General features: G+C 45.1%; 1 protein-coding gene across 2 annotated transcripts in view; it reads left to right on the forward strand.

The window, feature by feature from the left end:
- Positions 1-25,366, forward strand: part of LOC135377154 (zinc finger protein 423-like) — a 73,405-nt gene that overhangs the window by 41,052 nt on the left and 6,987 nt on the right. For both annotated transcript variants that reach the window (XM_064609450.1, XM_064609448.1), the window contains exons 2-4: positions 19,907-20,121; positions 23,541-23,882; positions 25,081-25,191. In XM_064609450.1, the coding sequence (XP_064465520.1) occupies positions 19,907-20,121; positions 23,541-23,882; positions 25,081-25,191 (668 nt within the window). The remainder of the gene's footprint in view (positions 1-19,906; positions 20,122-23,540; positions 23,883-25,080; positions 25,192-25,366) is intronic.

A 25,366-nucleotide genomic window follows, 5' to 3' on the forward strand; every position in this document is an offset into this window, starting at 1 on the left:
GCGCATTTGCGGTAAAGAGTTTATTCACTGACGTCATCACGTCCCCATAATGTATACAGTCAACTGTCGATTTATGAACACCTTCGGTTCCCCGAAAAATCGTTCATAAATCGAGGGATTCATAAATCGAAAATTCAGTTAACTGACTACTATCGAGCAAATGCAACAGTATTTCCGAGTTGGGATTGTGTTTATAATGCCATATATTGTGTAATTTTGCTTTGGACCATGCCTTCCGCTGTGTCAACCTTGGAAATAAGAGATGTCACCACATTCGCACTGGACTGGTCTCGGATTTCCTCCGAGATTTTTAACCTCCGTTTATTAATCTCCGGGTGACAGCGACCACCTTATTCATCAACTGAGGTCAGGAACACTTGGTCGCACCTTGTGCGACCCCGGAAAACTCGTTTGTTGTTCGGATTTCGAGGGGTTAAGAACCGAGGGTGCAATACCTGGAAAACGTTTTGTCCGTTCAGGCGTCATTCATAAGACCACGGAATTATCCCTTTGAAATTATCCCTTATCCCGTTCATAAATTGAGGGCAAAAACGCTGGGTAACTCCTAGTTGGTTCCCATAAATTCCGTTCATTATTCGAATATCGAGGTTCATAAAACGAGGGAAAAATGAATGGAAAAAGTTTGGTTCCCCGTGCTCGTGTTCATAAAACGAGGGAATTCATAAATCGAAGGTTCATAAATCGAGGGTTGACTGTATATGTCCCTCCAAGTTATATGTTCCTGCATTCGTTCGCTGCCATATGCTTTTTGGATGACTATTAACGTCGAAAACATGCAAATTACTTGGATACGCTACAAATCACGCAGCACAATAACTTTGAAACACCAGATATACGGCGAGTGCGATATGGGTGACGGCTTGGATGGGACCTACAATATGGCGGCCGACGGCAGCGCATCAGCCTGCCAGCGACAGTGGCGGTCTCCTACGGATGACGTCACGTGAATAAACCGTATAATCTGTGCTTTCCAGTGTTTAATTCTGTTCGTCGTGACATCACTGGGAATACCACGGTACAATTGTATTTTGATATAGTCTTGTTTCGAGTGGCTGCCTCTCGTGATCGTTCTGACTGATATACACTTTTATCTTGTGTATTTATCGCATTCAGGTTAAAACAATGCGAATTCCCGAATGATAGAAGGGTGCTTGCCATCCTGATAAGATATATGGTGCCGTATCCCGGCTTTCTCTATAGGGTTTCCCTTTTAACTGTCAGAGTTAGGCTATATATATAGTTACCCAAGCAGCACAATGTACTGAAAGTCGAGTGCATAGGGGTGGCCGGTATGTGTCTTATCAATCTTCTTTAGTTTCACGAGTTTGTTCAAGGCCTTCCACCTACCCGTCCACCCCTATTGCACTCGACTTCCAGTACATTTTGCTGCTTGGGTAGGCGCATTTCACATTCACCCTTCTCTCGACCATGTTTTTAACGAAGCCAATGCTATATAGCATTGGCTTCGTTAAAAACATGGTCGAGAGAAGGGTAATATTATGTTCACCTACGAACGTTCCGCAGATAAGATAAACCGATCGCATGATTCGTTGAAGCGATTCACATCGCATTGTTGATTTTTGATACGACAGCGTCTCTTTCGTCGCGTCTTTTCCGTATAGAGTGCTTCGAATCAACTTAAATTCTCTAATGTCTTTATTCAGAACTGTGTGTGCGAGAAAAAAAAAGAAATAGAAAAAAAATGTTCTGCGCCGTTATGTAGTGTAAGAAACTGTGTAAGGGGTGTGTCGACAGGGGTAGAGATTTACACAAGGCGAACCTATATAGGGATAGGTTTATGGTGGCAACTATTTTATGTATTCAAAAGCCGTCTCCGTAAAACATATATACGGAGTGCGTACACCGTAGGCTTGGACGGTTTATGGGCGCCTAAAATACAAATAGATAAATAAATATACGGCGCTCTTCGTCGCCCTTCTGATTGTCGTCATTACAACTCGGAATGCGCGGATCTAGAATAGGAAGCTACCCGGGTTCGACTCCTGGCTCTATCTAAGAAGGCAAATGTCGGTACGATGAAAGATGAAAATCACTGAAAAGGGTTAGCCGACTGTAGGACTCGAACCCACATCTTCTGGCCTGCCGGTCCAGGTCTCTACCAATTGAGCTAAGCTAACACGTCTAATCAGCGACTTCCAAGTGTACGTCATCTGAAGGGACAAACCAGCCATTCTCTCTCACTCATCCTCCTTTCACTCTTACGTTTTTGCTCACTCATACACACATTCATACGACGGGATCGACGCAGGCGGCAACTGTTGAACATGGAAGAACTGATGTTCTGATGTTCCAGCCTCAGAACATCAGCTCTTTCATGTCCAAATGTCGGTACAATTTCCAGAGAAGTCGACGGAAGATAAAGCAACTCCCTCTCCCTCCCCCCCCCCTCCCCGTGTGATAGGCCGCCTCACCGGCGAGTATAATCGTACGGCGATAGCATATGCCGCACACTAACCATAGGAAAGTAGCTCGCATTTTCTCCTTGCAATCAGTAATTGCAGTAAACGAGCATTTCTCTTCGCGATAAACATTGTATTACTCGTGCAATCTGTTGTAACAATATATACATAATTAATAGAGCAATATTGCTACGCGATAATGATGTAATAATATCGAAACGCTACATTTAAAGCAGGGCATTAATGAAGTACAAAAGTGACAGTCAAGATACCTATCAGCGTAAGTGAGATGTGTCAATAGCCCATTCGAAATCGCTAGATTCGCTCTGATAACAGCAATCTACCCAGTGGGCAGGAACAAACAGCTTATTACATTATCGATCCTTCGATTCAATATTCGATTTTGTGTGTGTGTGTGTGTGATATTCAAACCTTGGGGGCAAAAAATGTTGGTTTATCAAAAAAAAATACGTGCAATATTTAGTAATAAGTGTTGTGCAATGAAAAAGGGAAGCAAAATTTACTCGACGAACAGGCGAGGGTCCAACTGGTGACATAAACCGATAACGAAAAAAACGCAAGACCGCACTTCCCCGCTTAGAACAACACCATTACCACTCGGAATTACTATATCGTTCACTTTGTCGATTTGCCGAAAGATGATTGGCGTCGGTACCGTTATGCAACGAAATTTTTATTAGTGACGATACGAAGAAACGTTCACACTGCTGTTTTTTTTTGTTTTTTTCTTAAAGTTAGCGATCAAACGGGATCTAAGGTGTGAAAATTCTCCCCTCGCAATGAGATGTCCGGTTAGATTGAAACCAATGCAAAAATACCTTTTCCTTCTCCAACATTCTTTCCCTTTTTCCCGTTCCCTTTTTCTTTCGCTTTTCTGTTTGCATTGTAGTGCCCCTCGAAAGGGAGGTCAATGAGTTGGCCAGTAACGGGGGATTTACACCACGGTGAAGATCCCGGGAGACTTCGTGACTGTCATGCATAGCGTGGGTATAATTAAACAGTGAGCTTCACCGCATAGCACGCTCCAAGGCAACAACCGCAACCGTTAATTCTCTCCGCTGGTTTCTCCAAAAATAAGACGAGTGCACCTTTTTGTGACACTTATGTCCTCACGCTATTTGTCACACACACAAACACACAAAGAAAGCGCCTACGCTGCGGTTTTCCACAAACCAGTAGTGATATGGCTGAACCATGCTAAACATTGGTTGTCCTTCAGTGTGCGCTATCTGGCACAGTGTTGTTGGACGAATGCGGTATGAAGCGAATAACTCTAAAACGACATTTCTCCCCGGGTTTTCTCTTAAATAACCAATCAATCAATCAAAAACGACAGCACGGTTGCGAAGCAAGTGAGTTGATGATACTGATGAGTAGGCAGAGTTGTACGTAACACGTTACTAGTAATTGCATTACTAGTAATCAATTACTTTTTTCAGTAATTTTTAACGTAATCAGTTAATTTTGTGAACAAGTAATTTTCCAAGTAATCTGATTACAATTTTCTGTAATCAATTACTGAGTAATCGATTACTTTTTTAACCTTCTTTCAACAATGGCAACCCTTTTCAGCAAACAAATCTGTAATAAACGCGTGTATGTGTTTTGTGTGTTGCTTTCAAATGTATTTGTGAATTTCACTTACCATGTGTGTTGGTGTCTCATTTTAGAATTTGCAACAAGAGCTGCATAGTTGCATTCACTGCAGGCTTGTTGGCTTTTGCTATGGCTCACAATTTCAAAGTAACGGAAAAGGTAACGCGTTACATTTTTAATCGGTAACGTATTACATTTTCGATGAAGTAATTTGTAACTGTAAAGAATTACTTTTCGCGCAGTAGTAACAGTAATTGCAATCAATTACTTTTTCCGAGTAACGCGTACAACTCTGTCAGTAGGGCACGGAATGTTAGGCATTTGCCTATAAACGCCTAAATGTGACATTTTCGGGGCCATACGGCTTATTGGTATATCGACTGTACCGAACTCCTTTTTCAGCATTTTGAGACGCCGTAACGGCCTTTTCTCAAAGTGAAAGTGCAAGTGCGCATTTCAAGCTCGCGTTAAATGCAGCATCTTGCTTTTCGTTTCCGCGTGTTTGCGCTATTTGTTTTTTTTGTTTGTTTTTGCTTTTTGTTTTTGTTTTTCTTGAGTACATTGGTTTGATATTTATCCAAAAGATTTGCCCTTCCTTCACCTTTCAAGATCATCGAGGACGTATCCTTTAAATGAGCGTGTTTTCCTTGATGGAGCATTCTGAAACACGAATAAAGCCAAAGAGCGTGCCAAATTAACGAGCCTATATTTTTGCATTTGATTGCCTTTTTTTTGTGCGTGTGTTTTTGAGGGCCTAAAAGCGCCTACCTATTTCCACCTTTTTTTAGAGCCTATATTTCCGGGCCCTACGCATTGAACAGCACGTTTTAGTGTCTCTTGGTCTCGGACTTGGAGCCCCATTCGTGTCTCGTCGGCACAGTTCCCTCTGAAGTCGCCCCAGGACGCATACTGACACCCCCCACTCCCTCCTTGCTGTCCTCCCTCCATCTGTCCACATATGTACGCCGCTCATAGCAACAGTTGCTTCGCGAACACAAACACGAAAAAAAAAAGTCACCATTTATCCCCGCTACAAACCGCTCAGGAAACGCAGGCACGCACGCACGCGCACACAACACAAAAAGAAGTCAAGAACAACAACAGCGGACCCCTGCTACCGCACCCCCCACTCACCCACCAACTCTCGCGAGCGTGCACCCCCCCCCCCCCCCCGCTGCGCACCCGTTCCTTCCTTCCCAGAACACTTTTCTCCAGAGAAAACAACTCAATTTAGGGAGGAAAAGAAAAATTCTTCCCTTCTTCGGAATGCGCGCTTCTCTCTCTCTCTCTCTCCTTCTCTCCCTCCTTTGTGTGAATAAACATATACCCCCCCCCTCTCTCGTTATACGGTCATCATTGTAGAAGGAGAAGGGAAAGCAACTGTCCACAACGGAAGGGAAAGGTTTTTTTTTTTTACTCCTTCTCTCCTTTGTCTCCCCATTTGGAACGGGAAAGTGTGAAGAAGGAGGGAAAGGGTGGTCTTTCACAGGTGGGTGTCAAGAGGGGGTTGAAAGTGGTCCCTTTATCTTCGAGGGATCGGGGAAGAATATTCCGTAGTTGTGTACATCACCTGGAAGCCATCTTTTTTCTTGGCTCTGTGGGTTTGTGAAAGTCATTAGTCCTTTGACGTATTCCACTTTTCCTTTTTCTGCCTGTTTTCCCCCTTCTTTTTTTTTTCTCCCTCACTTTCCTTTTCAAAAATAGGTGCGGGGTTTAGCGGTTTTGAGAGAAGCGCAACAGGTGACGGTGGTTCACGTGGTGGCGTCGAGTGAGGGGTGAAGAAATCGGTGCGAGATTGTTCGCTTCCTTGTAGGCATTCTTGTTGGCTGATTGTTGCGTTGAACGATACGGATGAGATAAAGGTGGATGAAAAAGAGTCATGGGTCCTGGATGTCTCAGCGTTCGACCATACTTAGGGAGTGACTTTTTCGGGTTAAATGCCTTTCTCCGATTCGGGGGGTAAAAATCGGGCTCTATTTTTAAATCTGTAATTCGGGGAGAAATCGGGCGATAATTGTGCCTTCGGGTGTTATCGGGTGTTTTTGTTTCTCCTCTTGTCAATTAAGTCATTTCCTAATAACTCTTTTTTGTTGTTGTTGTTGTTGTCGTTTTTTGCGGGATCGTGACCTTCCGGCGGTAATCCCCGAAGGCATAGACAGTGTTGACACACATGGGTGTATTAACGTAAGTGACCCATTCTTACATGTGTTACACTTGGCGACCTTAGTTCGTTTCCAGTGGAGACGTCACTTGAGAATTTCATAGTGTCTGGAATTCGGGGAGAAATCGGGTTTAACCCGAATTGGTCGGAGGTCAGTTCGGTGGGGAATAACCGGGCGAAATCGGGTTTAACCCGAAAAAGTCACTCCCTAACCATACTGTATTCAGCACGAACTGTGAAGAAGGAAAAGAAATCTAGTCCGTCAGCTCTCGAAAGATTACTGCGTCGCGTAATGGGATGGCTGGACACAGTGAGGTCACGTAGCCATCATATACTAACTCTGATTCCCTATTGGTTGTTGACACTGGCCGTACTTGCGGGTCTTACGAACGGTTATCGTTCTTTATAGTGTCTCAGCAAAGTCACGCTGAACTGCCACAAAAAGGGCTTACGCTCTGCGCTTTCCACAGATCAGAAGTGATGACGTAACGATTCTGCGCAATTCTTGCACTTGAATGTCTCATGTTGACAAGCTCTTCTTTAAGAATGTACCGAATTTTCCGGTGTGTAACGCGCGCGTTATACAGTAAGAAATTTCTCTGAAGAGCTCCTGCGTTATACACGGAAATATTTTCCCGCAGAGTTCTTTCTCAGGTCGGTGACGTACAAATTCTTCTTCCAGGGTGTGCCGTGAGTTTCTCCCAAATCTCTTAGGGTCAGTTGACAAAACCGACAAAAAGGACACCGAACTTCATAAAAAGTGAATGATGCTGCTTATGGTCAATAGTCCTGAGTTCGTTTCAGAAGGCTGGCGTGATTGAGAAGGGACGCGAAACCGAAAGCGGAGAGGCGACTGAAGTATACTACAGTGAACCCTCGTTATTGTGACCATGGTCGTTCCGGAAAATTTTGGTCAGAATGCGGAATTGTCATATTAACGGGGGTATTTGCAAAGGCTTTACAGCAATGTTCCCCAAGAGTATGGTCGTATAGCGCGTATGTCAGATTATCGGGGGTCATATTAACGAGGGTTCACTGTATATGACACCGATTCTGTTGCATCGGAGTTTAACGGCTTTGACTTAATGTGCTTCAAATAACGCATGCGCATATATGATACACCGCCTTGGCTTGTTGTCTACACTGGTGGCAGCATAGAAGCCTGTAGCAACATTGCGCTGCGCGTAATGCACCGGTGCGCGTTATACATAAAACTTTTTTTTTTTTTCAAATTCGACCCGCTTTTAGGGGTGCGCGTTATACACAGGAAATACGGTAGTAGCGAGCCGCCATCTGTAGGGAGGCCGACCACGTCGACAAGACTTGCTCGCACACCCCCGAGACACGGACACAAAACAGTTCTTGCTCTACCCCCCCCCCCCTCCCCCGTCTTCACACCACCGTGGACAGGCAACCAGGGCTTACCACACTGCCTGCAAAAGTGGTGGGAACAAGGGCTTACCACACCGCGTGCAACAGGTCGCATTCCGTTCCACCTTCCTGCCTCGCCCCCTTGCAACGTATTTACTGTACCCTCCGCATCGCGACGATATTTAACTTCCTCTCCCGCCAAATGTTTCAATGTTTATCTATGAAAAAGAACAAAAACAAGAACATTCCGCCCAGCAGAAGAAGAAGAAAAAAAAGAGACAGACACATACACGAAACGAAAGGGAGAAAGAAAGAAAGAAAAAAAGGTCTCCCAGCAGAGCAAATAGATGCTGCGTAGAATAAAAATAAATAAATACTACACGATGTGGCTGTAAAAAAACATTGGAAGCAAGTTGAGAGACGACGGCCCTAGTAGAGGGAGAGGATCGCCCATCGCCCCGAGGGTTTGGGGGGGGAGGGGAGGGGGAGGGTAGTATAAAATGAAGACCTCCCAAGTGGTTCGACGGGGGGCATCATCTCCCTTCGTGGGTGCGTGCCTTCAAGGACGGGCAGTTCATTTAGGGTGTCTCGCGTGACACCACGCGACCACCACGATTTTTCTGGGTAAGAAAATAAAAGAGAGAGAGGTTTTTTTTTTCCCCTTCGCTAAAGCGATAAAACCATACCTAGTAGCCCGAGGGACACCTTTATGGGAGGCTTGTCGGCTGGGTGACACCCTCATGAATGACAGCGCGTCGTCCCCCCCCCCTGGTGTCGATTGGGAGAGGCTCTGCAGAGTGACTTCTTCTGGAAGGTGCGTCCCCGTTTTAAAAGTACGCGTAAAATTTTAATGTTTCGCTCCGCGGAGTACACTATCGCGAGTTCTGTACCTACTGCCTTACAAGACCATCACTAGCGACCCCACGCGCCAAGAAACAGGACGTATGCCACAAAACAAGAGAAGCAAGTTCACGAACAGTCGTTCAGAACGATATATTTCTCTCTCCTGATTTGTTCAAAACAGGATCAATACTCCCTTTTAGAATGCTTTGCATTTTTTGCATAATATGTGTCCAAAGGAGACATGTAACTCCCGTTTCCAAAATGATATCACTGCCTTTACTGATTGGTGGAAAATGCGAAGCGCACGCCGTCTGGTGACAATTTGGATATTTGGTTGTACCGTAGCACTGTCACGCAGGAAATTGAATGTCGTATTTTTCTGCAAATTATTATTATCATTTTTTTTTTTTTGCAATGAATGCCGCCAGTTCGCTGGCACACTCGGAAAGGAATAATGACATTACACGAAAATGGCATTCGCCAACCGAAGGAGTTTGAGAAACTCGTTCGGTTTTTGCTATGGTGCGAACTGCGCACTCATGAGGACAGACGTACATTACAAAAATCGATATGAAATACTAGTAAGAAAAGAGAAACAGGAGCTCGAAGCCATCGGCTTTCATATATGTTTTACAAGTTTATTTATTTTTTGGCATCAAAGACGACCCCCCTTCGAGCGCCTTCCAAACAACCACCCCTGTTCCCAGCCAACTTCAACGCTCGACTTTGATGTTGTCCCTATTTATTTATTGAGAGTGATTCGAACGTGTACGTCATCGCGAACCATTATGGCTGACAATGTCGCTTCCACGTTGTTTTAACGTAATTAAAAAATACAAGAAAATGACTGGGAAATGCTCGCGTATATTGTGCTATAATGGGAGTTACATTTTCTTTTTTTCCCGCTGTGTAACTCTACACAGCACGTACACTCTTAAAAATGAACTTCACCACATAGCACGCTCCTAGCCAACCATCACCCCGAACGACAACGTTCTCGCCCCTGATTTGTTGAAAACGGGAGGAGGAGCCTATTTTGTGTCGTGCATAATGAGCACAAAATAGGCTCCTCCTCCCGTTTTCAACAAATCAGGGGCGAGAACGTTGTCATTCGGGGTGGTGGTTGGATAGGAGCGTGCTATGTGGTGAAGTTCATTTCTAAGGGTGTACAAGTGACATTCATCGTGAATGTCGTTTGCGGGAAATGACATTAATTTTCCTGTGATACAAGAATAAAATATAGATTCCACAAGAAAGGCTTAGACACGCTTCAAATCAAAAGTTATGATTGCTATCCGCGGCCGCGCTATACGGCGAAGTTTCATTTTCTCGGTGTACTCTAGAACATTATATAATTCGTGGCTTTATACGTCGCGAGACCACCGTCATCATGAGCAACGTCACAGTGGGGGCGGAGTTGTACACGTTACTCGGAAAAAGTAATTGATTACAATTACTGTTACTACTGTGCGAAAAGTAATTCTTTACCGTTGCAAATTACTTCATCAATAATGTAATACGTTACCGATTAAAAATGTAACGCGTTACTTTTAAATTGTGGGCCATAGCAAAGCCAACGAGCCTGCAGTGAATGCAACGATGCAGCTCTTGTTGCAAAGTCTAATATGAGACACCAATATATATGGTAAGTGAAATTAACAAATACATTTGAAAGCAACATACAAAACACATACACGCGTTTATTACAGATTTGTTTGCTGAAAAGGGTTGCCATTGTTGAAAGAAGGTTAAAAAAGTAATCGATTACTCAGTAAATGATTACCGAAAATTGTAATCAGATTACTTGGAAAATGACTTGCTCACAAAATTAATTGATTACGTTAAAAATTACTGAAAAAAGTAATTGATTACTAGTAACGCAATTACTAGTAACGCGTTACGTACAACTCTGACTGTGGGGGTGTCCGCCTTACCACGTCCGCCTTACTGTGGTCATGATGGTGACGTTTATTAGTGCTTGTGGCGGATATGTAAAGGTGTGTGCTGGCCGGTGTAGACGGGTGAGATGCCGTTATCTCAATGAGACACGCAAACGTGGTCGTGTTCGCTAAATGGGGCATTTTCAGCATTCTGATGAAACAAACGAGGATGCACTCGGTGAACGCGACCACCTAGCTTGGCTTGTGTCATTGAAATAAAGCACCAGCAAAGCGACTACCTCGGACGTTCGAACCAATATGACGGCGGCAACATTGGTGTCTTCACCCTGCAAGCGGCGCTGACCATCGAGGCACCAGACACGTACCTAGGGCGCGCGTCAGGGCGGGACGAATTGATGGATTCAATGAATTAATGGTTTACTTTCGTGGATTTCTGTGGTTCGTTAATGGCGTCCTCGCTATGGAGGACAACCCTAGAACCCCTAGAGCGCAAACTGACACTCTAGAACTCTATGCCCTAGAAGTAAACAAATTTCCAAACATTATTTTCGAGTACATAAACCTAAATTACTTTATAGTGCAATATAAAATGCATTAAACATATCGTACTTACATATCGTGGTACTTGAATATTTAGTTAGTTTATTTAAAACTCCGTTAACACATACTTTTAAAAAAAGCAACAGAAGCAGTCTTGGGTAGTAACTAAGTTACTTTTGGGGTTTACTAGTTACAGTAACTAGTTACATTTCCAGAAAAGTAACTTTTAACTGTAACTAGTTACTATTTCTGTGAATGTAACTGCAAAATGTAACTAGTTACTCGAATGTCGAATCTTGATCATTGTTTACGTAGGTACACATGTCGTATTTTTCCCTGTGGGAGAGCCACATATTTACTTGTACAACTTCTGGTTAAGTGCAATAATACTTTTATCTCACTTAAGTAAATGTAAATAAATGTATGTTTTTAACGATTGTATAAGAATGTGTCACCCTCTCATTGTGTCATGGTGGTATTTATAAAAAAAATAACTGTAATGTAACTAAGTTACTTTCTCTCGGTGACAGTAACTGTAACTAGTTACTTTTGGGGTTTACTAGTTACAGTAACTAGTTACATTTCCAGAAAAGTAACTTTTAACTGTAACTAGTTACTATTTCTGTGAATGTAACTGTAAAATGTAACTAGTTACTCGAATGTCGAATCTCGATCATTGTTTATACGTACGTACACATGTCGTATTTTTCCCTGTGGGAGAGCCACATATTTACTTGTACAACTTCTGGTTAAGTGCAACAATACTTTTATCTCACTTAAGTAAATGTAAATAAATGTATGTTTTTAACGATTGTATCACCCTCTCATGGTGTCATGGTGGTATTTATAAAAAAAAATAACTGTAATGTAACTAAGTTACTTTCTCTCGGTGACAGTAACTGTAACCAGTTACTTGACCACGAAAATAACTATAACTGTAACTTAGTTACTTAACCAAGAAAGTAACCATAACTGTAACTTAGTTACTTAACCAAGAAAGTAACTATAACTGTAACTTAGTTACTTAACCAAGAAAGTAACTATAACTGTAACTTAGTTACTTAACCAAGAAAATAACTATAACTGTAACTTAGTTACTTAACCAAGAAAGTAACTATAACTGTAACTTAGTTACTTAACCAAGAAAGTAACTATAACTGTAACTTAGTTACTTAACCAAGAAAATAACTATAACTGTAACTTAGTTACTTAACCAAGAAAATAAATATAACTGTAACTTAGTTACTTAACCAAGAAAATAAATATAACTGTAACTTAGTTACTTAACCAAGAAAATAACTATAACTGTAACTTAGTTACTTAACCAAGAAAGTAACCATAACTGTAACTTAGTTACTTAACCAAGAAAGTAACTATAACTGTAACTTAGTTACTTAACCAAGAAAGTAACCATAACTGTAACTCAGTTACTTAACCAAGAAAGTAACCATAACTGTAACTTAGTTACTTAACCAAGAAAGTAACCATAACTGTAACTCAGTTACTTTTTAGCAGTAACTTACCCAAGACTGAACAGTAAGAACAACTCTGAGCGCCCTGGAATTCGCCGTAAAGGACACTCGAGGCCCACCATGCCATCTTGGGTGCTTTGTGGGTCTGACAACCAGGGGGGACATCCTGCTTCTTATTCCGAGAACCGCACCCGCTGCTAACCTCGTACACATTTTATGGCTCTTATCAGTCTGGGTGTCATTTTCTGAATGGCTGCCCTGGTCGCGTGATGGATGAGGGCACTGTTTTTCGAGAATGCTCTCTTTGCTCTCTGTCCGGGTCTTAAGACCGGGAGAGGGCGAAATATAGAAGCTTCGCATCGCGTGCAAGGAGGTTTTTGTTCGTGTTGCTCTCGCGTGGATTTATGAGGTCGTTTTCGTAAATCCTCCGCCGTCCTTCTTCTTCTTCTCCTCCGCCACCCATGGTTTGCAGAGGGAGGCAGTGGAATGTCCACCAGGTGGCGTACGGGAGAGTCACGCACGCAGGTCCAGGAGGGTGCGTCGATTGTGGTACAGCATGAAAAGAACTTGTGGCTGTTGCTTGTGGTCTGTCAGGTGGTCGATCGAGAGACACTGCTGCCGGCGGGGACGGAGTCGAAAATTGCGAAGTGTCAAGGCGTATGCCATAAACAGAGAAGTTGAAGAGAGTCTTTTTCCCGCTGCTTGCCTGCGGTTGTGCTATTTTATCGGGATATGCTGTTATGTGGAAGTACAGCTTGGGACAAAAGTTTACGGAACACAGCACTGGCACATTTCTTCATCGGAGCGGCCCCCTATTAGATATTAGGAAGAGATCGAATAAGAAACGGGTGACCGGCTATTCTGTTCATCTCTCAGTATGTGTGTCTGCTCGTGTTTACTGCTAGGGTGTCGCCCCAACAGAGAAATGCGACACCCCGGTGTTCCGTAAACTTTTGTCCCAAGCTGTACCTTTCCAGGCTTTCCGGGCTGGATGGAGGGATTACTATATAGCTTCTGCGTCGACTCGTACCGAACTTAAACGATACCGCGATCAGCTTATGTTGCCAGCGTACTGTAACACTGCAAACCTAGTGCAACAAGTCTCACATGTGACAGAGGCGATAGTTAATATTTTTTTTTTATATTGGTAGCAAAATTGCGACAGAAATGCTCGTGGCGACCGTCTGGTGATGGGAAATAATCTCCACTTCGTCGAGCGACAGTGATCTATGTTCCCGGCTGATTTGTTGCTCCTGTTGGCTACGTAGCCGAAACGTAGCCAACTTCTTTCGTTTTGAACCCAGTGTTGCCCTCATCCAATGAGGTTTTGCCGCCGTACCTGACGTTCAATGTGCAATTGGTGACCACTTTGACAACACGTGTTGCCCGTACATTTTAATTTTAATTTTCTAAACAAAGAGTGAGATAATTTTTCTGAGACAATTAATATAGCTGCATCAGGCAAAAAAAAAAAAAAAAAGAAAGGTACGACTCCCGTTTGCAGCAAATCGGGGGGGGGGGGGGGAGTCGTCACTCGGGCAGTCGGGATTATATCCACGCCTATGGCGTTTGATCCTTCTAATTCGTGCCGTATAATGCATTCAATTTCTTTACCCCATTTTGTATGGCATTACCTCTGTACAAGCTGTAAAATAAAACATTTGAACTGAACTGAACTGAACTATGTGGCCAGAGGTGCTCCATGCGGTGAAGTTATGCTTTAGGAGTTCAGGGAAGTTTCTGTCCTGTACAAGAGGACCTCAACAGAGCCGTATATTAAAAGGGAGTCTGGCCATTGGGAGGAGTCACAAAAAGAGGCTCGACCTGTCAATCACAGTTTCGCTCCTCTGATTGGTTTGCTTTTTACCAAGGGGGTCGCCATGGCACCATACTGCCACCCAAAATGGCGACGAAAACAAACACTGCGAAGCGGGGATTTCGTGACAAAAAATTTTCACAGACTAACCTGATTTTACGCTGCAAATGTACATCCAAATATAAATTTTTCGGAAATCAGTTTAAACTTATGCTCATCCGTCGATATCTAACTGAAAATAATACGTTTTGTCGCCGGTGTTAGGCCTAGTGAACACGGCGATCACAACGAAATCATAACAAAAACGGCGCTGTGCTGTACAATCTTGTATTTAACAGCTGGATTTCATGGATATAAGCATTCTTGCCTCTTATATTCCAACTATTCATGTAGATTTGTTTAAAAATCATACCGACAACAGAATGTGTCCCAGCAGGTGGTTCTGCCGGCAGCGGTACAACGACGGAAGCAGACGACAATTCCCGACGTGCCTTACGCTCTCTAGGTGGCGCTTATCAAATTTGCACGAACAATCCACTACTTTTGCAGATTGCGAGAGGTATCCATTTCAATCCCATCCAATCCACTTGCCACCCAAAATGGCGCTGCCCATGTTGGATAGGGGGGCAAATAGTGAGTATAGGCTGATTGATAGCGCCCCATATTTCAAGACTTCATTGGTCGGAAAGCTGAAAAAGTGGGTGGAGCTTCAGGTATAGGCATGACCCATTCATGGCCAGACACCCTTTTAATATACGGCTCTGGACCTCAAGAGATGCCAGCGTCCTCTCTGGTGCACATTACCTAGCGAGTATCCCTTTTGTCGATTAAATGGGAGTTCTTCGCTTTACGTCGCGATTCGCGAGGCGGTATATACCTTCTTGTGGAAATGTGGTACACAAGTTCATTGGTAGAAGTATAGATATACACCTGCGTGAGATTATACATGTATGCAGTAAAAGCATCCATGTCGAAGTATAGATATATACAAGCAATGCATACACAATGGTTTCATCCGCTTACCTTCCATCGTGCAACATAGAGAACGACGCGAGCACCCTCTAGCCCTGTACACAAATTCCCTCAACGGTGTTCTTTTTTTTTTTTTTTCTAAGAGAACAAAGAAACACTTCCTCAACGAACCGTGCGCTTTACGATCACCATTACTAAGGTCAGAACCTTCCTGTCCACCAACGCCAAACGGGGCGGTCTGTTCCACAAACCGGCGGGAAGCCGAAATGAAGACGTCTTGTTGCTGGACCGACGGGAACCTGCCCTTCCCGGAATCGCTTTGCTCTTTCGCTCTTCGCAGTCTGCCCCAGAGGTCTTTCGTGTATTGAGTTGTCAGCCGCAGCTTTTATAAGAAAAAAAGAAAGAAGAGCAGAACAGGAACGGGGCGCCAGACGGCGCAGCTATAGCGCAAGGTGTGCAGCGGCTTCCTGTTGGGTGGGCGGCTTCTCGCTCTATTTGGAAGCCCTTCTTCCCTGGAATTTATCTCTTTCCATAGCCATAGGGTATTGGCGGTTGTATTCTGTTGCTGGCGTGCATCGGAGCTCGGAAGAATGACGTGTCATCGTTCGTCATTCGACCATGCGTGGCTTATAGTTATGTAGCTCCGTCGTTTGAGACGATCTTAACGGTTTTTGAAACTCAAAATTTATTGCAAGCACGAACGAACAGACGACACGGCAGCAACAAGTTAAAGGGGTTGTAACACTTTTGTGTATGTGGTTCATTACATCATGCACAGATTGTGTTACACAGTGGATTGTGATGGAACAAAAAGAAGTATTATTTGCCTACGTGTCATGTACTCGGCGGGATGTCGACCCTCGTCAAGCTCTGACATCAGGGCTTCGGCCATTCCCATTGGTAGTCGTAAACATGTGACCTCCCTCGTGCTTCCTCACCGCTGGAGACGCTTACCGTGACGTCAGAGCCGCGTCAGTATCGGTAAAACATGAAATGCAGGTGCGCGTCGATGCAAATAGTAATTGCATTTTAAATTAATGACTTTAGACGAAGTGTCGCAACCATTTTAATCTACATTGGTTTGGAGACTGTGTTGATGAGAGTGAGCCTCGTTCAACGCAAGAGCATCCTTAGAGCGAAGGTATTTTTAATGGAGTCTATTCACTGACGTCACCCCTCCAGAGGGCGCTAGTTTCGAAAAGGGCGAAATCGCCGCCATGACGGTATAGGTCGTTCGAAGTTTGATTCCGGTATTCGCTATATACTATTTCGAGGACTATTAACACTATTAACGTTGAACACATGGAATATCTGCACAGTTCCGGATGAAGTCGACCCAGGACGCAAGTTTTCCCTCCGCCAAGGAACATGTCGCCTTATCAGATAGTAGTGGTGGTGGCAAAAGGGCTCCACGTTGTCGGCCTCACAGATATGAAAGTGTCTGAGGGAAACCCAGGAAAAACCCCATACAACACAGCCTGCGCAGAGATTCGTACCCGAGTAGCTCCCAGTCTCGACGTGACATGGCCAGCACGCTAACCACGCCTAAACCCTAAAAAAAAAAAGAAACCCTAGCCACGTGAGCTGGTTCGCCATGTCAGCGAACAGACCGCACGACGAGAAAGGGCCGTCAGCCAACCATTCTATACGAACGTATAGTCGCGAAGTCGTTCTCCTCTTCAACATTTTTTTTTACCTCTGAACCGGGCGTTTTCCAACAGTTTTGCGCGCAAAAAGGAAGCGTACAAAAAGGAAAAAAATAAAAGAAGAAGAAAGAAACACCGCTTCCTCTCGGCGGTCTCTTTTAAAAAAGATTTTCCGACTTTACGACCCGTGCTTCCATTAAAAAGTATATATAATCGCGTTAAGTCCACAGAGATAAGTGTGTGATAACCTTCTGATTGAGCGACCATCAGTACGACCCGGAGCGCCGCGGAGCCTATTTATAGCTTTAATGTCTTTTCTTTATGCATGACCAGGGTGATCTTTCGCCGTGCCCAGGCTGGTTCCTAATCTTAAAGGTATTTCTGAAAAGAAAAAAAAAGAAGAAATAACAGAAAACGGCAAATATTTGGTGCTTCTACTTTATGGCTCTATGGCAGCACGTCTCCAAGAACGCGGCAAGGCAAGCTGCCCTGCAACCGCGACGCTTGTTGTCACGTGGTAGTACTTTTTTTTTGTACTTTTTGGAATTCTTTTTGGGTCGCAAAAACACATCGGCACAAAGGGTGCCTCGTTAGCAACACCACGGTCGGGTGGTGTCCAAGGCCGCACCTCAACCCTTAGTAGAGATACCGAAAAGCAGCGGACAGGAAGTTTATGTTGCCCGCATAGTTTAAAGGGGCACTAAAATGCAAAAAAAAAAACAAGTTCACTTCAAATTACGTTACGCGCTTTGTTATTTTCGTACTTGTCGTCACAATTCAAACTTTGATTCCGTTACGAAGCTGCAATCAGAATTATACCGGACTCTTTCTTGCGTCGGCGCTAAGCCATGAAAGTTGTTTCAGCGCGTGCATCGGTGTTTTTAGTGCACGCGCGTGTCACGCCCACGACCTACTAGATTATAACGGCCATGTCGTGGGCATTCCTTCCCAGCGCCGCTATTTGGAAGGTAGCGGTGGCGCTGCTCATCGTCCCAGTTATTACTTCGTCAACTTCTACAATACTTTGTACTTCAGCTTACCTTAGTATATTTTTGTACAAGCGGTGGATATTCCACTGATGTTTCATTCTGAGGTTGATTATCATCGTCATTCTACGCGTTTTCATAGGAGCTATCGCTGTCGTCTGATACGGTCGTCGTACATACGCTTGTGCGCGTTCAGAATTCAAATTTCCATCGTCCAATCATGATGCAGATCTCGCGCGCCGTTGAGTAGCGCCCCCATAGCGAATCGTGTGGACGGACTCCTCATAGGGGCTGCTGATTATGACATGGTCGTTATAACCTACTAGGCCCTGGTCACGCCATGGAGCAGGCCAACACCACCTAGATGCAGAAAGCCTGCGCGCTCGTCGACTTGACGTAACAATTAAGAGTCAGCCAATCAGGATCGTGTTTGCAACGGCCGTAGCCAATCACGAATGTGGTTTCAGCAGTCTTGGCCATGGAGAAGAACTATACCGTCGTCCGCGAGTTATAATTGAACTTTCCCGCGTACTAAATGAAAAAACAAAAAACAAAAAAAAAACTTGGAAATAAAGCGCAAGACGGTCTCAATATTTCTCAAGAGCGATTTTCTGGAAAGCATCTCGCACTTTTTGTCTAAATATTTAGGTCTGCGGGTTGCAGGTGAGCCGGGGTCTTGAGTTCGCAGGACGGGGAGGAATCGCAGTAGCAGGCGAATTCTGACTCTTAATTGCAAGAGGGAGAGGAGGCAATGCGCAGGCTTTCTCTGTCTAGGTGGTGTTGGAGCAGACCCCGTGAAAAAACATAGTGCGCGTTGCGAAGCGGACTGGGTGGCTGTCCGAAGGACGTGAAGATCAATGTTTTCAGTGGACCATTCGCGAGAACTGTTGTGGGCTACAGTTCGGTGAATCGGAATTGAAAAATGCAGCAGTGCGCATCATGCCGCGCATATACGGAACACTACGATTGGACACATTCCAAAGACACACGCCCACGACAGGTATGCGCGCGCTCTTCTCCTGCTGTCTCATTGGATGCCGCCAATATTTGCCTCTTGGAGATATAACGCTCGTTGCCGCCATAAACAGCTCTGTGTTCATTGCGTTTTTTTTTCTATCCGAAAGCGTTGTGTGAACTAATTTTGTTTGAATTGTACTAATTAAAACACGGAATTTGATTTGAGAACAAGTTGTTTTTTGCGTTTTAGTGCCCCTTTAGCAGCATGTTGCTTGTAAACCATACATATACGTCTTTTAAGTATTATATTTAAAATATTGTATCTTAAGTACTTTTTCGGTATTTAGTATCTTACTAGTTACTTTCTTCCTTATGCAGCCTCATCGCCATTGTCATAAGCGAGCAGTGGCACCGCTACAATATATAAGCGCGCCCCACGAGCTCATGTGAGTTCTTCATCCTGCCGACTGCACCACGTGAGGCGGGACTCTGCAATACTCTGCACTTCAGCTTATTTACTTAGTATTTTTGTACAAGCGGTGGATGTCCCACGGAAGATGCTTATTTCTCAAGTTGATTGTATTTATGAATTATCGAATTAACGAATTATACTTTTTCGTTTTTGTTTCGTTGCGTTATGATTTTTCGTTGTTTACGTCTAATGCATGCCGTTCCTTTTATACTGATCACAAAGGTAACGGCGCCTGTCATTCTGCGTGGAGAAATGTTTACACTTTCGCACCCATTTAAAGCAGCACTTTAAAAACAGCGCTAATCCCATCCTGTCTGATGAATTAAGTGGCCGCAAGTTCGTTTCTATTCGCGTAGAGGGCTCCGTCTTTGTCTTTTCTTTGACCCTGGACCACCCCACATGCTAATAACGTGCACCAGACCCCTATATTATCCTCCTTGTAAGGAAAAGAAGCCGAAGCTTAATTAGCCACTTATGTACTTCACTGACTTTGCCCCGAGCCTTGATGATGCTCTCGCCTTCTGACGCGACCTCCTCAAACGCTACCTATACTCGCGCACTGCTGACGAAGGCCCTATAAGGCCGAAACAGGTGACCAGTGTGCGTGGCTAGCTTGAGTTATTCGTAGTTAATTGAGTTATCAGTTTGAGTTATCCTTATCCTTCTCGTTATCCCTCTTGTTTTTCTGAACAGTCCCTCTTGTCTTTACAGGAGGCGTGAACGGTGGTGCGGGCACTCCGTCCTCCTGGCGATCGTCTTCGGACACACCCGATGACCTGTCGGCGTCTCCAGCGCCCTCTTGCGCCGGTGGTGCGTCCGACTCCGAGCTCTCGTTCACGATCGGCGTCACAGAGGCCACGCCGTACGCCTGCCAATTCTGCGACAAGGCTTTTCCCAGACTTTCTTATCTCAAGAGACATGAACAGGTAAGAACCTGAATCAGTAAGCGTGCACGCTGCGCTTGTGGTGATACCATCCCCACCAAAGCAAACTTATCCCCCTGTCGCAAGGCGAGCAATACTGAATGATCGTTGACGTCAATGGCCATAGAGCATGCGCCTTGCGCCACCAAGCGGGTAACGCGGCAACTTCTCAAAGAGCGTTAGATTCTCTGCTGCCTGACAGCTTGGTAGATTCCACGCTAGGTGACGCTACGCGTATGTTCAATTACCAATACTGCCGTGACCATTATTGCCATTATTGTTGACGAATACTGCCCGTTAGACTGGGGCATTGTAGTCCAATAACCTGGAATCGATGAAAAAAAAACGATGTCCCGTTGAAGACTGGGAGGTGGTGTGTTCGAATCCTACCACCGCCTGTCCTGTCTGAGGTTTTCCCTGGGTTTACCTGCAGACATTCCAGACGAACGTCGGCATAGTTCCCCCTGAAGCCGGCCCAGGACGCACACTAATCCACTGTCCCGCACTTCTTCATTCCTCCTGTCCTCTCTGCATCTTTTCAAGTCTGTACGCCGCTCATATAGTGACAGTTGCTTCGCGGTGCTAACACGGAACAAAAATTATTCTTAAAAAAAAAGCACCTGAGTTTACATTCCCATGCACACATGTACAAATATTTACATTCAAGTGTCATAGTCAGAGGTGCGTAACACCGCATGCTATGGTAGTACGATACTTCCGCACACTGTCTCTCAGCCTTAGCGCCGACTCTGACGGTGATTACTGGCGACAAACCGAACCGCAATCAACGAAGCTAATTCCCGCGTCGTCCATTCAAACATCCCACTCGACCGCAATCAGTGTGCACAAACCCCCGATACTCGATTATATATCCGCGCCCGCAACCGTTCAGTCTTTGTGTCACCAATTCGATTGGCCTACACTCCCTCTGTTCTTATTAGTACTTCAGGCCAGGCGAGGAATCGAGATAAATACCTCAATCCGCAGTTATTCCATTGCACTGTTCGTAACGGCCCTATTATTGCCCCCCCGTAAGGTACGCGCTAGCAATCTTGTTTGTCGTAACTGTGGCTTCTATGCATGATCGCGAACAAGACAGGTACTGTGTCTAATGACGAGTGATTATGTGGAAGTGACACCACTTCGCTGCAACGTGGACAATGTGGTTAGTATGTCTAGTGGTGGGTCACTAGGGCGCGGTAATTCGCGTCGATGGAGGGCAGTATCTCGTATCGGAAAAGACATTCAGTCCCGTTATTTGCCTCGGAATGGGCGTCGCGCCGCTAAACTGAAAGCGTCACTTCGGTTTATCGCCTGGTACGGTGCCTCCCGCATTACTCTTGTACCGTAATCGGGACTCAGGGAGTGACAGATAGAGAGAGTATATACGACGCACAGCTGCATATGCTTCTGTTAAAGAATGATAAGCCCCGTTTACGCATGAATACGACACACGCGTATCGAATCGAGTCCAAACCGGCGAGAAGACGATACGACACCGTTCAACGTGGGTGCGCATCATGGAGGTAAGAAACTAAGGAGATGCCCTAAGCGCCTCTCCCAATGCAAGCGAGCGTGCTGTGACCCGCGCATGGCATTGTGGTTAGTTGCCCACACACGTGACCCATAAACGTCACGGCAAGACGTCATAAAACATGGCGTCCTCCATGTCCGCGGCGTATCTTACCTGAATACAGAGACGAGCTGCGGCCGAATAACTTGTTTCCGCTTTCATAACATATTTGGAGTTCGAAGTTATCACATCCGTTGAAACACAAGATCGATCATCTCAGTGTGGAAGCAATGAATCACTAAATCGCTAGAAGATATACGTACGTCATCGTGACATTGCCTGGCTTCTCTTCTGTTTTGCTATTTTGCTGCGATTTATCACGCGGCAAATGTTGAAACAACCCATAACCTTCAAAGTATTGTGCGCATGGACTCTTTGAAGGTAAGGCGTTTGCTGAAGATGAAGTTTGCTAAACTTCAAAGCCTCCGCGCAGACCGCCATAACGCCGAAACATGTGGGGATCACGTGACCGGGCAACTAGATGGGCGTGGTATTGCCAGGAGCGACCGCTAGAGGGGTCCCACGGCCTTCCGATCTTTTAGCCCTCTCCTTAGTTTCTTACCTCCATGGTGCGCATCGAGCCCAGACCGGAGGTGGCGCCACGCCGTGTCATATCGGAAAGTTAGAGCGCACTTCCGCAACGACTGCCGTTTCCGGTGTCCCGCTACCTTCGCACCGAACGTTAAAACGTCGAAAACGTAGCATCTACGCCCCATTTTCAAGCGTACTTCAGAATGAAATCTGCTCTACGGCTGCAAGCCCTGCTGCTTCTGTCAGTATAGACTAGCCTACATGTCCGAAACGGAGCGTGGCTGGGAACTCCCTATAATATCATCATTTTGTGATCCCGACTAGGAGTAGCAGACGACGCAACTAGCTCGCAGCCGAACGCCACTTCCCATAATCCTCTCTTCCTCCCCCAATGCGCATCCTCTGTTTACATGCACAATCTGAATGCGCATCCACCGTCTCGATTCACCTCTGTTTAGCGAATTGAATACGATACGCTCTCCCAGCGAATTGACCCGTTTACATGGGTGGATTCGATTCGACAACTGGATACGATAGGCCTGCGTCGTATATTCATGTAAACGAGGCTATAGTTGGTGAAAAAGCGCTAGCAGTGCACTCTTGAAAATGAGGTGGGGGAGGGGGGTAATGGCTCTTAAAAATGAACTTCACCACATAGCATTGCTCCTAGCCAACCGTCATCCCGAACGATATCGTCCTCTCTCCCGATTTATTGAGAACGGGAGGCGAACTCCTTTTTGTGACGCTTACGCAGAAATGTTAATTGTCACAGAAAGGCGTACGCGCTTTCCACAAATCAACAGTGATATAGAGGTATCACTCTGTACAATATGGTTGGCCCTCAGCGTGCCATGCGGTGAAGCTTTGTTTCAAGAGTGCGGGATACGGGCCCGCACATTCCGATGCTATACCTGTTGCCAGACGCTGCCAGAGATGCTGACAATTCTACATTTTTTCCTAACCATATCGTAACCCATATCGACCCATATCCTAACCCATATCAACCCATATCCTAACCCATATCATCGTAACAAACCAGACTACTGAACACTCAACATATCGGAGCCTTTCTGCAGGATTACTTGAGCCTCCTTGCCTTGTGATCCTTTTCCGTCTCTCTGCGTCTCTCAAGCTCATCATTTTTTTTTCCTTCTAGTTGGTTTGTTGGCGTTAATAACGTAACCTGTTGAGAACGCACATCGAGAACCCTCCACGTATACAGAACAATCATCTAATCTAAACTGTTTATGGTCTCCCATTTCGGACACAAACCACGTGCGGCCCTCTCTCTCTAACGGTCACCTCAATTCCTCCACAGGTTCACAGCGACCGCATGCCCTTCCGTTGCGACTTCTGTCAGCGTCTGTTCAAACACAAGCGCAGTCGCGACAGACACGTCAAGCTTCACACTGGCGACCGCAAGTACCGCTGCTCGCAGTGCGAAGCTGCCTTCTCCAGGTCGGACCACCTGAAGATCCACATGAAGACCCACGATCACGCCAAGCCCTTCCAGTGTGCCTTGTGCAACCGGGGCTACAACACGGCCGCTGCACTCACGTCTCATATGCAGAATCACCGCAAGACGGCGTCTGCAGACGGGCGCATCTCTGGCCACTCCTCGTTGCAGGGCTTCTCAACGGGTGTTGCTGTCGACACCAGTGTAAGTATTGGTCCGTAATCCGTAATAGTCTTAGTAAGTAAACGGGAATGGTGCCTACGTAAAGTGGCACGGATCATTCTTAACGCTTGCAAGATACGAAAAACACACAGACAGCTAGTTCTGGCTTGTCCTGGCTACTATCTGCAGGGGTTTCCATGCATCCCCTCTGGTTTTTTGCAATACCCCTTCCTGAAATTTCTGATACAGTCAAACTCCTTTACAACGAAACTCAGGGGACAGCAAAAAAAATTTGCAGTAAAGGTATTTTCGTTAAAAAGGATGTCCATTATTGGACCGATAGGGCTCCAGCGGGACCGCAAAAAAATTTGCTGTAGTGTTACTTTCGTTAAAAAGGTGTTCGCTATAAAGGAGTTTGACTGTAATGCTTCATTCATGTCTGATGCCAGTATGTATACACTGTTAAAATCGAACTTCGCCACATAGCACGCTCCTAGCCAACCACCATTTCGAATGATATCATTCTGTGTCCTTATTTGCTGAAAATGGGAGGAGGAGCCTATCTGAGACACATTATGCATTGTCCCAGACTGGCTCCTCCTCCTGTTTTGAACGAATCATGACACAGAATGATATCATTCGGAATGGTGGTTGGCTAGGAGCGTGCTATGTGGTGAAGTTCTATTTTAACAGTGTACTCATATGCACGTACCCAGAATCATATACTCCGCCCTGCAATCTCTCACCCCCCACCCCCCCAGATGTGGATTTCCGGAGAAATTACTGATTGTCTGCTTCACGATTAATTGCGAATCGTATCGATAAATTTAAGAAGGACTAGAAGGACTCAACGCAAAATGATAAGATAAAGGAAGCTGTCCAATCCAAGTTTTGCGACAGCATTTCAGCGACCTCAAGTCGAATTACTTATCTTTTCGAAGCGGTTATGCTGAATGCCTTTCCATTTACTAAAGCCCGCTCATATTCTGCTAAATGATAGGTAATCTCATAGGATCAGAATGTGCCCACCTGCTGAGAACACGCTAAGCCAATCGTGCTGTTCCTTTGAGATGGCTTACATGACATTGTCGAGCTTAAACTGGACAGCTTCCTTTGTCGTGTGGTTGTCGTGACGTGATTCCGACCCACTGGAAGTCCCGAACGCCATGTGAATGCCAGAATCAAACTTGCTGCAATCAATCAAGCCATCAATCGACCTTGATGTTTATTCCTTTAACAGATGCCGCCATCGCGCGAAGACAGTTCTTCGTCTTCCACGGACAAGCTCAGTCCTGGCTTGGCAAGTCCTGCGCGCAATGGAACAGAATCGCAGAGGAATGGCTGCAGGAAGGTACGTCATTCCACGCATTCGTAATCTGCTCCCTCCCCCCCCTCTATTGCTGCAAAAATACTTCTGCCACGTGAAACAATATTGCAACACACATCGCCAACAGTGACTGCCACGAAATATACCGTCTGCAAACGAGAAGAAACGCTTCAAAACATTCACAAAGCAAAAATGAAGG

This window comes from Ornithodoros turicata, chromosome 1 (assembly GCF_037126465.1).
Source record: "Ornithodoros turicata isolate Travis chromosome 1, ASM3712646v1, whole genome shotgun sequence".
Taxonomy (NCBI): Eukaryota; Metazoa; Arthropoda; class Arachnida; order Ixodida; family Argasidae; genus Ornithodoros; species Ornithodoros turicata.